Source organism: Colletotrichum spaethianum (assembly GCF_022836535.1).
Source record: "Colletotrichum spaethianum MAFF 239500 DNA, contig44, whole genome shotgun sequence".
Taxonomy (NCBI): domain Eukaryota; kingdom Fungi; phylum Ascomycota; class Sordariomycetes; order Glomerellales; family Glomerellaceae; genus Colletotrichum; species Colletotrichum spaethianum.
The window spans coordinates 277,329-290,599 of record NW_026054814.1 but is presented as its reverse complement, the minus strand read 5'-3'; the positions used below and the strand labels follow the sequence as shown (position 1 = coordinate 290,599).

Genomic DNA, 13,271 nt, shown 5'->3' with positions numbered 1-13,271 from the left:
TATTACAGGTAATAATAGCTACTTTTTTAATAAGCTACTTTATATACCCTTACTATATAAACTTAACACCATCTAGGACCACCTAACATAGTAATTCTTTTTCTTTCAAGGACATTAGTGATTTTCTGGATACTCCTAAAGGGATCCATACGCTGACTATCATGCCAGCAATCAACTTGCCAAAAGATACTCTAACTCAACCTATACCGTTACGCCTATACAGTTCCTTAGCTAGTACCACAACATCCAGGGAAGCTGTTCTAGCGTTACTGCAGGGCAGCGTGTATACAAAGGGCAAGTTCAAAAAATTCCCAGCCAGGCAAAATTAACGCCACTGCCATGTACCAGGTATACTAATACAGGGGGTGCTCTTCAACAGATCGCTAGGCAGCACAGCACCTAAACCTAACGCGACAATAACTGCCCCCAGCGCAACAGGCTCGCCAACCTACTACAAAACCGCCACACCCACCAACCCAACACAAAGCAGCACCATCAGCCAGTACAGCGCCTACTACCTAATTACGCCCAGCAACAACTGCTTCATAGTGAACCAGCGCTTTAACCTAGCCACCAGCAAGCTATAAGAGTAGAACACATACCTTAATAAAGCATGCACTAACCTCTGGCTTAGCTATAACGCCTACGTTGCCCCCGTGACCCCAAGCGACCCTCTGCCGACGGCACCTGGCTGCGCGGCGTCACCTGCCAGGGGACCGCGTTCAGCGACTACTGCTTGCCATTTGGCTTCTGCGGCAGCAGGCCCAAGTACTACGGCGGCAATAATGACGATGACGACGGCGGCGGCGGCGGCAGGTCCAAAACGGAAGACGGCACATACAGCCCAGACTACGGTAAGACGATGTGCACGCCGCAGTTTGGCGGCTATTGCAGCATCTACGGCTTTTACAGGTCCAGGTCAGACTTTTGCGCACCCAGGAACTACCACTCAGGCAACTACAAGCCCAACGTAGACAGCCCGTCAACAAACAGGGAGTGCAGGCCCAACAACGCAGGGAACAAGACGTGCACTAGGACGCAGTTTAGGGCGTGCTGCTCGGTACACGGCTTCTGTGGTGATAGGGACAACTATTACAAGGGTCTGGCTGTTATAGCGGCGCCTGTGTCCCCCGGGTATATAGTTTAGGTTAACTTTGCTTGTTCTTATTGTTCGTTGTCCATCTTGTCAGTTTGGTTTATGGCTTTCGTTGTTTCGCTCTACTGCCTGCGCGCGTCACTTCGTAATACTGCTGTACATTACGCACTGCACCGTCAAAGGATAATGTGGCAGCTCACCTCAAGGTAATGTGGCGTAACGTGGCACAGCCAAGGGGCGCAAGGTTCGTTCCATTGTCTCAGTGCGCGGGGTCATTTTAGCTCGTGAAAAGCTGAGGATTAGCAACTTAAGATAATCCTTCTGTTCAATACACGACCTATGTTTGCAATCAATCCCTTTCTGACAGCGGTTCATTCACATATTCGCAGTCAATCTCACCTTTCAGTTCCGGAACGGGTTGCTAGGAGGACTATGTGCCCCCCCCCTTTTCTAGATGAAAACCATGCGCAATATAACGTCGCTCAGCCTTTCTTAAAAAGGCACCCAGCTCATCTGTTAGCCCATTCGCGATATCAGACTTTCTAAACCCCGTGGCAATATCAGATTCTGGGTTTCAAGGTGGGTTAAGTTCGTCCACCCACTTCGTGCCCATCCAGACGATAGGTAGGCGCATTGCGCACGGTCATCACTGCGTATCACAACAAAGTTCTTCGAAATACATAAAAAGACAACGGGAGGAATTTATTTTCAGACAAACCTGAATCGTTTCAATTCTATACCTTCGCGAACTAGACAGACGATGCCACTTTTCCTTTTACAAATCAATTAACTAAACAATGGTTCCTCATGACCAACAACTCCAAATCGATCTCTCTAAATACGAGAAACTTGATTATAAGCAGGCAGGACATCTGCGCCACTTTCACAATCTCGTAACCCAGGCCGATGGAGAATGGCACAGAATGGGATCCCAACAAGAAGCTTGCCAAGAATTTGCTGACGCCTACCGATATCAGCTTGCTCAGATGTCCTATGGGGCAGCCGTAGCTCACTATCATCGCCTACCGGCTGCCAGAAGCATCTTCAAACCCCTCTTGCGGCGCATCATTCACAAGATGCTTCGTCCCGAAGTCTGGGGCTATTGGTATCTTAACAGCCAGTCAGGCAAGCTCGTTGACCCGGATATCACAGAGCTAAGAAAACCTTGGGCTGATCCGGTTGCTATGGAGAACATCATGTACAGCGGCCATTTGCTTTTAATGACTAGCCTGTACGCGATGCTCTTCGACGACGATGAGTTCGAGAAGCCGGGGTCGATCACCTTCACTTGGGCTCCTATATTGTGGGGATTCGGTCCTGAGACGTACCGTTACGACAACCGGAGTATACAGGAGGTGATCTTGAAGCAGATGGAACGCAACAACTGGGTCGGTGTCTGCTGCGAGCCCAATGTTGTGTTCGTTGTTTGCAATCAGTTTCCGGCATGCACTTCGCGTTTGCCAACACTTAAGCTTTTGCGGTTTCGCTAACTTGTTATAGATCATCGCGATGCGGTACAACGACGTCCGCGACGGCGTTGATACCGTGAGTCACGTCCTCGAGAAGTACAAGAAGGCGATCGCGGATAGAGGGCTCTTGCGTCCTGATGGACTCTACGCCGAGTGGCTCTACTTAAAGCAGGATCGGATTCGGCCTCCGGTGGGTGTATCTTCAGTTGCGTGGTTGGTTGTCGATGCCTAATTACGGTATTTGATTGAGCACTGACCCAGTGAGTAGGGCCAATGCTTTCATGAACTCCTGGAACTCAGATTTCGTTTACACCTCGTATGAAAAACAAGCTTTGGGTTTCATCATGTCCATAAATGGCGAGTTTCGGCTGCAGGACCGCTTGGTGGCTCTGGAATACCGAAAGCTTACGCAGACTGAAAACCCCGTACATAGTGCGTCAGTCATCCTCGATAAAGCTCGAGCTGAGGCTGCAAAACTGTCTACCAGTCCATTTTCGATTACGTCGCCGTATCTCGGTTATGTAGTGCTGTGGCTTTCTGAAATCGGAAAGGAGAATGAGCTAAAGAGTCTTCTAAAGTACGCCGACTCACGGCTTTTACCAACATGGGAGAGGGGTGGCCTCTTCTACCCGAGGAATGATATCAGAGTAAGTGAGGAGGGTGACTGGGTACACATGAGCCCCTTCACTGGTAATACGGCGATCGGCTACGCGCGACTCAACGTCAAGGACGGCCAGAAGATTATGTGGGAGACGCCATGGACTTCTGAGATGCTTGGGTCTCGGCCGTGGATAGATGAGGTTCTTCTCTCTCATGGTGTGGATTGCTTGCGAGCTTATTGGGACGATGAGGAGGAATTGCTAGTTCTGACCATAAGAGCGTGGGATAACAGATCAGTGAATGTGAGACCTGTTGCTCGGAATCTCTCGGCCGGTGCGTGGGGAATATATGTACAGGGAACGCTAGGCCGTTCAATTACGGTTGAAGATGGCGGATCTCTAGCAGTAGACGTAGAAGTGTCTAGCAAAGAAGTAGACATCGTGTTTGTAAAATTGTAAGGCGAATTTAGGTATAAAGGATATTTTAGGGCATAAACGCTTTCAATTAGACCCCCAAAATCGTCTTCGACAAATCCAGGTCGGTTTCGTTAAAATCCTTAACTATCATACTAACATATTATGTAGTTAACGTTTCGTAGCATCCTCCTGTTCCTTTAACGACTATGGAGATATGCCAAAAGCTTCCGAGTGAAGATGAACACTTCGTCCGAAAAATTGTTCCCATGCTTCAATTGTTTAAGAGACGTGTACGGGTTCTTTTTGTGGTAAATAAAATGGCATTTTTGGAAAAAACACATGCATACAAAGAACTGCTCCAAAGAAGGCTGAGCCTTGTTGTCATATATGACACTGACTATACTCAGCTCGTCTAGTGCATTGTTATCGTATCCTTGCCTACCTAAAAGTTTCATTTCTCAATCATCTACAAATCCAAGGCGATATCCTTTGTTCGTAGCGCTGTATTCGCAGAGAGCGTTTTCAAAACACCTTCATATGCTTTCAAAAATACTTCCGGATCTTGCGGACCGTACAACGAACTTTGCAGCTTGGCCGTAAGCAGAGGATCCCGCGATGGATCATCCGCGATTTCGAGAACGACGTCATGAGATGTGCTCTCACGAGACACCATGACCTTGACAATAGTAGCATCTCCAAGCTTACCACTGTCGGCACGTTCGCCTTCTCTATAATCGAAGACCGCCTGGACTAGTGGCTCGTGCGCAATTTGTTTGGCTGAAGGGGAGTTGGGACCAGCAAGGCCAAGTTGTTCCAGCACAACGCCATAAGGAACTGCTGAATGCAGCTTCGTCTCACGCATAAAATCCTTGATGTCAGAAAGGACATCATCAAATATTTCTCCTGGAGGACTGTTGCCGACGAGATAAAGGAAAGACCTGAGCTAGAATTCTTCAACAATTTTGGCCTCCCATACCGAGGTTTTGAGGCTCACAAGGATTCATTCGAGGGCAGAGATGGCATCTTGCCAAGAACAGTCAGGACAAAGCTAACAAAGCGGCTGGGCTTCATCACCGGGTGTATGGCAGAAGAGGCAAGTGAAGTGCTTCAAGAGGTGTTTGGCAACGACTCAACGTGGCGTGTCTCTCATCAAGAAAGATGTCCAAGAGGTCGCGGCCAGGATGAGCTCGAGAGTATTCCTGGGCCGTGACTTCGCTCGCGACAGCAGATGGCTGCAAATTGCCAAGGACCACACCTTTCAAATCTACAGAGCTGTCCTCCAGCTCAACCGGCTGCCGAAGACGTCAAGATGGCCGCTTCAGTGGTTCCTACCTAGTTGCAAAGCGCTCAGACGGCAAGTCATCGATGCCAGAAATATCATCACCCCAGAAACCCAGAAACGCATCAAGGAGATGAAGAGTCTAAGTCAGGGAGACAAGGCTCCCAAGACCATGGATGCGCTTTCCTGGATCCTGGAGGTTGGTTGGAAGCAAAAGTTCGACCCTGCTCATGTCCAACTCGCTTTGAGCGTGGTATCCATCAATACTGCCGGGGAGGTCATGGCACAAGCCGTCATCGACGTGTGTGAGCACCCATGGTTGGTCTCCGCGCTCAGGGAAGAGATTATCTCCGTGGTCAAGGAGAATGGCTGGCAGAAATCGACGTTCTACCAGCTGAGGCTGACGGATAGCTTTCTCAAAGAGAGTCAACGAGTTCATGCCCTGAATTGGCGTAAGTAATTCCTTCTTTTCCCGTCATCTGGTAAGGAAAAGTTCTAACGAACAGCGGGACTGAAGACTGGATGAAGCACCACGTGCGACATACATTCGCATTGTCAGACGGGACTGTGCTCCAGGCCGGTGCCACGGTCTCGGTGGCAGCGAATACGACGAATGATCCTGAGCTGTTTTCGATGCCAGAAAAATTTATACCGGACAGGTTTTTGAAACTGCGAAGCGAACCGGGGCAGGAGAGCAAGTGGCAATTCGTGGAACTACACCCTTCCCTCATGACGTTTGGCTACGGCCAGCATGCCTGTCCCGGTGTCAGAGGCTGGAGTCGTACAGAGTAACGAGGTCGGCGATGGGCACAGGTAGGGGTGGGTGTTGACTGTTATTCCAATCTGCCTTTTCCCCTAGGTCTGCCGCAGCTACTCCTTATATGCCCCCAGGTCCCCCCCCTTAACTAAGCCCAGTTCCCCTAGCTATAACACTAATTTAGCGGCGTTATACTATCGCCTTTCTCTAACGTTAGTCTCAGTAGCTAACCTTTGTTGTTAGAGTCTGTGTTAGCTATATAGCTAGAATCCCTTTATAATCCCTTGACTATGTGCTAGTATGGCCCCCAGTTACCCTGCTGATAGCCCCACTAGTGCTGCGCTAGTGCCCCCCCCTCCCCTCTAGGCGCCTAACATGATCCCCCCCTTTAAAGTCTTGTCCCTAGGACCTCTGAGGGTGTCCCTACTGCTCCTCTGCTGCCCTACCTATTAGCTCCCATATTTCAAAAGAGTCTGGGAACTCTTCCAGGCTTTAACAGACTACTAGGTCAATAACTATCTCCCTAGCTAGTTACTTCCCTTTTGCCTTACCCTTATATCTACTACTTCCTAACCTAGCTAGTAGTTCTTATACTACCATATAGTTAAGTCTAATTACCTTAGATTTAAGGTATAAGCCTTTAATCTCTTAGTCTCTAGATATAAGGATTATTTGCTTTATAGTAAAGACCTTTTATTTATTTTTAATATATAATTTTTTTTGTTTTTTTTATATACCTTTTCTTTTTATAGCTTTAAGCTCTTTTATTATCCTTTTAAGATATAAGGCTAATATTTAAGCTATTTCTTTATTTCTTTAGGTTATAAGCTTTAAGTTATACTACTTTTATAATAGTTATAATATTAAGTTTTATTTATTAAATAAAATACTAGTCTTTTACTAGTACCCCTTTACTTTTCTTCTTTTAACTAAACTAACTAGTCTTTATAAGCTAAAGTTATTATTATAATTTACTTTTATTTATTTATTTAGCTAAATTAATAGCCTTTTATTATTAATATTTTTTTTCTTTTTCTTATTTTTCCTTTTTTTTCCTTTTTTTTTTTATAAATACTTTTATTTTATTATTATTTTTTTGTTTTTTTATTATACTATTACTACTACTACTAACATTACTGTTACCGCTTAACTCTAATAACACCCCTACTAGCCCCTAGCTCCCTTACCGCTACCGTTATATCTACTACTACTACTACTACTCCTACTACTACTACTACTACTCTTACCGCTACTACTGCTACTCCCTTCGCCGCTACTACTACTACTGATACTACTAGTGTCTTACAGTACCCCCTTAATAACAACAACGCTACTATCTACGCTATTATTTATTACTACTGCCTACGCTAGATAGCTAACTAGTACCTAGGTTTCCTAGACGCATTAAACAAGTTTCTTTACTACCTTGAGATAACTAGTAAGTGTTTTACCTCTTAGTGCCCTCTTAGTACCCTCTTAGTCCCTTGTTTCTAGTCTAATATTAATAATAGCTAGTAATAAGTATAGTTATTATATTACTTTTAAAGGTAAAAAGTATATTTTTATAAGTTATTACTTTTCTATAACTAGTAACTTATAGTTAACCTATTAATAGGCTATTTATATTATTACTACTACTATTATTACCTTTAAAAACATTTTTAAAGAACTCTATAAAAAAAATAATATCTTTATTGCTTTTACTTTAAAGAAAATACAATATCCCTTAATACCTTACTAATACTTTACTATTATTAACTTTTACTAAAATAATATTAAGAAAGCTTAGCTTATAGCTAAAAAGGCTCTTTAAAAAAAGGCCTTTACTACTAAGGCTTTTAATACTAAGCGTTAAGCTAAAGAGAAAAAGAAGAAGTAGCTTTTATATTAATATAAGGTTATTATTACTAAGGCCTTTACTACTACTACTAAGTCCTTAGCTAAGTTAACTAAAGTGTTTACTATAGCTCTTAAGGCCTAGAACGCCTTTCTTTAAGAGTAAACTAAGGCTATAAAGGCCTAAGGTACTCTCTTCTTTAAGTAAACTATTACTTATAGCTAAGTTATATATACTCTTAGTACTTTTTTAGTACTTTATTAATCTTTTAATATTTTCTTAGTATATTAGTAAGCTTAAGTTTAATACTAGTAACTCTACTAATACTTATAGTACTAAGAAGAACAAAGAGGATAATAAGACTAATACCTAGGCCTTATTATCCTTTTACTACTCTTTTTCTCTTTTTTATTATTTATTTATTTGTTTTTGTTTTTTTTTGTTCTTAAAATACTTAGCCTTTTAAGCTATATTTATTTCTTAGCCTTAATACTATAAAAAATAGTATAAAATACTAGCTATTATATTACCTAGTTTTTTAAATTACTTTTTTACTAGTACTTTGTTAATAACCTTTTACTTATAGACTTATTATAGCTCTAGTCTTATATTCTTTTATAGTTCTTATAAGTTCTCTTTTTTTTTATACCTTTTTTATTTTATTAGATACTATTTGTTTTATTTTAGTCCCTTATAAGTAATAATTTAGTTAACCTTATAGACGTTTATATCCTTTTCTTTAATAGGTATCTCCTAGGGCTCCTCTAGTGTTCTATAGAACTTCTCTAGCTGTAATAAAAAGAACACGTTATAAATATAATATTTTCTCCTTATATTTAGCTTATAAGCTTTTCTTTTAGTAATTATCTATATAACTATAAAGGGGCCTAAGTACTTATTAAATAGCTTCTTTAATAGTTATTATTTGTTGAATGGATTCTCTCTTCCTGAGAGAACCCGTTTGTACGATCATACTCGGGTTAAAGTTAAGGTGAACCAAAGATATATTTTCCGTGATTATCTTCCTAACTACAAGACTTGGCTTTCGTACACGAGATATATGATCTTGTATGTCCCTAAGTCAGTTCAGCATGAATATACTTTTGATCCCCTCAATGGTTAACCAAGAGCTGAATATCTAGTCTGTGCCCTCTGCCATAATGTATGTCCCTGAGTCGTGCGTGTTGTACAACCAGCTGGTGCTGTTATTTTAACATTATTATTTAATAAACCTTACTAATAATAGGACCTTTTTTTTTACTTAGAATTCTACTTTTATCCTTTTAGTATTATACTATTTCTTATAGGCTTTTATTAAGGACTTTAGTGTTTCTTTAGTAGTAGCCTTTTTATTATATAGCTACTTTATTCTTTCTTTAGCTATTAGTACTTCTATAAGGATTTAACCTTCTAGCTTAGCGTTATAAGGGTTCTATAAAAGATATCCTATAAGTACCTTTACTAGTACTACATAAATAATACTATACTATAACTTATTATAGACAAATTTAGCTATTAGTAACTACTTAGCCTAGTTATCTTACTCTAAGTTATAGAAGGCTTATAAGAAGTACTTAATATTCTAGTTTTGTTTTTTTATTTACCTATTAGTCTATAAGTAGTATACTATATTAAGTTTCTTTTTAATTATAAGTAAATAATATACTATTACCTAGAAGTAGCTTATAAATAGTAACTCCTTATCTAATACTATTACTACTAAAATACTAAATTATAAAAAGACCTTTTTAACTAAGAGAGTTACTAGCTAATCTACTATTATAGTCTCTCTTATTAATATATAAACTATATATTTAATAAGCTTATTTACTATAATTAAGATATTATTATAAGTGCTTTTAGTGAATCCTTTTAACTTAAGTAGCTTTATAATAAAATTAAAAGAAATATGTTCTTATAGTTAGCTTAGTAAAGAGAAAAGTATTAGCTTCTTATAAGGTAAGTAGTATCTTAGCTTAGTCCTTTAATATATTATATATATCTTAACGTATTCTCTTATATTTTTCTTTAGTAATTTCTAGAAAAACATTTAGCTAATCCTTTTAATAGTCTAGGTTACCTTTAAGTATCCCCTTATTAGCTTGTTATAAAACGCGTAGAGAAGCTATAGCTTAGCTATATAGTTTTCTAGGACAATAAGCTTACTTTTATAGTATAGAGTACTATTTTCTCCTTAGGTGTTACCCTTACCGATAGACACAGGAGGTCTACCAGTATATAAGGTAGACCTCCTACAGGGTCATTAAGGGAATCAACTTCTTTCACCTCTATCTTCTAGATCTTATCTTTGGTAAAGCAGGTTCACTACATTAACTATAAGGTCTATCAGACTACATAATAGATCTAACTACTCCTCTAAAGGACTTACTTTACCAGAGAGGTAACAAGTAATAGCATAACCTCCTACTTTATTCCTTAGCTCTTATTAAGAAACAAATTTACTATATAAATCTTATCTCTTATTAAGATAAATAACTAAGAAATAAACCTTAGCTTAATAAAAGTAATAATATAATAACTTACTCTATATACTATTATATTAAAGCTAATATTAAGTATAGCTAATAATAAGACCTAAGAGACTAAAGTACTATAATTAAATCTAAAACCTTATAAATATACCTAAATACTTTTTATTAATTAAGCTAGCTATACTATTACTACTATAATAGTAACAACAAATACTTAGCTAAGTAAATTAAAAAACAAAATTTTTAAACTAACTTTACGCTATAAAGCATAACTAACCTAGGCTTATATCTAAAATATCTACTATATATAGTGCTTTATTAAACAAAAGCTAAACAAACTATTAGTTTATAGTCTCTTAAATAACTTTTAATAGAACTATACTTAACTATTTATAGTATTTTAGTATATTAACTTTAACAATAAATAATATAAGATTCCCTTTTTTAATAATAAAACTTATATTTTACTATTATACCTTTTTAAGTAGAATCTTAAAAAAGAAATTAAGAAGTACCTATAAATAATAAAATAGATTATTTAGCTTATACACTAAAATAAGCTCCTTAGAGACAAAAACATAGTTAATAATATGTCTTTAATCTTAGAGGACTAAAGTAGCCTAAGTAACTAGCCTAGGACTATTATTATAGCTATAGATCATAAGGTAAATAACTTACTACAAAAACAGTACTAAACCCCCTTTTAGTTAAGAGACTTAGCCTTATTACTATTTCTAATAACTAAAAGTATATTAAGATTATTAAAGAACAAAGTAAGGTCTTTACTATATCTAATACCCTTAATTAGCGTTAACTTTACATAAGAACTAATAGGTAAGATAAAAGATCACTAGACCTTTACTTACCTAGGTAGCTCCCTGCTAACAACAACAAAGGAACCCTAGAATACGCCAAGGTCAACCTATATAGTCTAACAAACCAAGACCTTAGATATTATATTTATATAACTTATTAGTAAGTTTACTAATATTCTTTATAATATATAGTTAAATATATTAACCCTAATAGTAATAATAACATTATTCTTATAAATAACTACCTAAGTATAAAGATTAATAAAGTATAAAATCTTTTAACTTAATACTTTATATAATAAATTCCTTAAAAAAAAGTATTCTTTAATAGAAAATAAGTCTATTACTATAATATAAACCTCTAAATATAATTAATTATAATAAAAGCTATAATAGAATTTATAAAGAACACTTTATACTAAAAGCTATTTAAACTTCTATAAAAAACTATTATTATTTAGTATTAAAAATAACTCTTTACTATTAAGCAAATTATACTTACCCTTAGTCTTAATAACTAGTTTATAGCCTTAAAGAAAGTCTTTAGTTTATATCTAAGTACTACTAAAGATTAGTTTAACATATACTTATACATAGCCTAAGATAACCTTAACAAAAAACTAATTAAGACTTTTACTATAATAGCCTTTATTTACACTAAAATATAAAAAGATATTATTAACCTTTAACTACTTATTTATTTCAGATTAACGTTATACCTATGTTTACGCCTACTATATCTAAAGCTACAAGAAAACAATATAATTAATATATATTTTATTAAGGCTAAGGAAAAACAGTAAGTACTTTAAGATATACTTAAAGAAAAAACAAAGCTAATAATCTACTTTTTAGACCTAGGCCTAGTAGATTAAAAAGAGAATAGTAAAAGAAATAATAAGGGTATATATTATAAAGATAAGGCTAAATATTAACTATATAACAATAAAATATAGCTATAAAGATAATAAGTAAAGCTATAGAAAAAGCAAAAATACCTAGGGCAACAAGACTTTAGAAAGAATTATAGCTAACCTTAACGCTAAAAATACTTATTGCTAAGCATATAGGATCAGCTACTATACTAACCTATACGCTAAGAGCAACAATTCAGTAACCAGGACTAGTAACAACCCCTTCCCTACTACCCTTACTAGACATAACAGCTATAGAAACTATATATTAAGGATATAGGTATAGGCATTAATGCTTACTAGGTTAAGAGTATAATCTATAAGAATAACCTAAATACTAAAAAGGTTACTAGTAACCTAATAAGTTAAAGATACTAGGTTAAAGACAAAAGTAAAAACAAAAAAAATAATAATAACTTTTTAAAATTAGTAATAAACTTTATTAAATTATATACTATAAAAAATAAACTAATAAATCTAATATATATAACTCCTTTACTAGTAATACCCTTAGTATTAGAAAAAGCCTTACCTTACTACTAAACGCTAAAAGTAATAAAAACATTTATTACATAGCCTAAAATCATCTAATTATAAAGGCTAACCTATAACCAAATATCTTTAATAACCTAATAATAGTAACATATATAAGGCTTAATATTACATTAGACCTAAAGAAATAAACAATAGAAGTATACCTTAATACAAAAAGTATAATAACCCTTATAAACCACGCCTAGATTACTATATTTACATAGAATATAAAGTAGAATCATAATTACTAGTGTACACTAAACAGAGTTAAGGTAAGCGTCTAAGTTAAAAGAAAAGTCTTCTTTGATTTCTATATCCCTAGCACTATAGCTAATAATTCTATAGATAAACACTTCTATATAAAAGCTAAAGTTATTAACTACTTAGCTTTAAGACTATTATTAAATATATTATTCTATATTAAATACAAAATCAAGATTAACTTTATACTTTTATAAGTTACCTTCTAATCTATATATAACCTTATAGTACTAGTCCAGATTATATAACAACTAATACTAGTTAAACATTAAGTCTAAGCTATATACTAGGTCACTATATTACTAAGTTAAGAAGTCTTTTTTATAGTTAACTTTAATAACTTTCTATTACTATAAATAAAAGAACTATAAGATCCTAAAGATATATACTACTTTTATGCTATAAAACCTAATATACTAAACGCTATACTATTATAAGATACACTAAAACGCCTTATTATAAAAAACAATAACTCTAGTACCCTTATTATTTACCTAAAAGAACACTTAGAGACTATTACTAATAAAAAAGCATAAGCTAATATATACTATGTTAAATAGGCCAAGGCAATATACCTACTACAAGACCCGTTAGGAAACCTACTAAGTATCCTTAAACCAGGTAAATAAGCAAAAAGTAATTCTTTAAGAGCCTAACTAATAACAGAGAGGCCTAACCTATATATAATCCTTGACTATAAAGTATTAAAACTAGTAAATATCTTATATTAAACGTCTAGCTAAAAAGTCTTTATTATAGTAAATAGCCCTTAATAAATAAAAGTATATACTAAAATCCTAG

The 13,271-nt window shown here is 36.2% G+C and overlaps 3 protein-coding genes across 3 annotated transcripts; all 3 read left to right on the top strand.

Annotated features, from left to right (window-relative positions):
* Positions 1 to 339: 339 nt before the first annotated feature.
* Positions 340 to 1,147, top strand: ColSpa_11271 (uncharacterized protein; the record flags this gene model as incomplete). Its single annotated transcript, XM_049277483.1, is given in 3 exon segments — positions 340 to 348; positions 363 to 548; positions 668 to 1,147. The coding sequence occupies 3 exon segments, from the start codon at positions 340 to 342 to the stop codon at positions 1,145 to 1,147; spliced, it is 675 nt and encodes a 224-aa protein (XP_049133440.1).
* A 1,025-nt stretch (positions 1,148 to 2,172) lies between these two features.
* On the top strand, positions 2,173 to 2,797 carry ColSpa_11270 (uncharacterized protein; the record flags this gene model as incomplete). Its single annotated transcript, XM_049277482.1, has 2 exons — positions 2,173 to 2,520; positions 2,597 to 2,797. The coding sequence occupies 2 exons, from the start codon at positions 2,173 to 2,175 to the stop codon at positions 2,795 to 2,797; spliced, it is 549 nt and encodes a 182-aa protein (XP_049133439.1).
* A 1,800-nt stretch (positions 2,798 to 4,597) lies between these two features.
* ColSpa_11269 (cytochrome P450 monooygenase 1) lies at positions 4,598 to 5,652 on the top strand (the record flags this gene model as incomplete). The annotated part of the gene is made up of 3 exons (XM_049277481.1): positions 4,598 to 4,617; positions 4,639 to 5,312; positions 5,378 to 5,652. The coding sequence occupies 3 exons, from the start codon at positions 4,598 to 4,600 to the stop codon at positions 5,650 to 5,652; spliced, it is 969 nt and encodes a 322-aa protein (XP_049133438.1).
* Between the last annotated feature and the right edge of the window lie 7,619 nt (positions 5,653 to 13,271).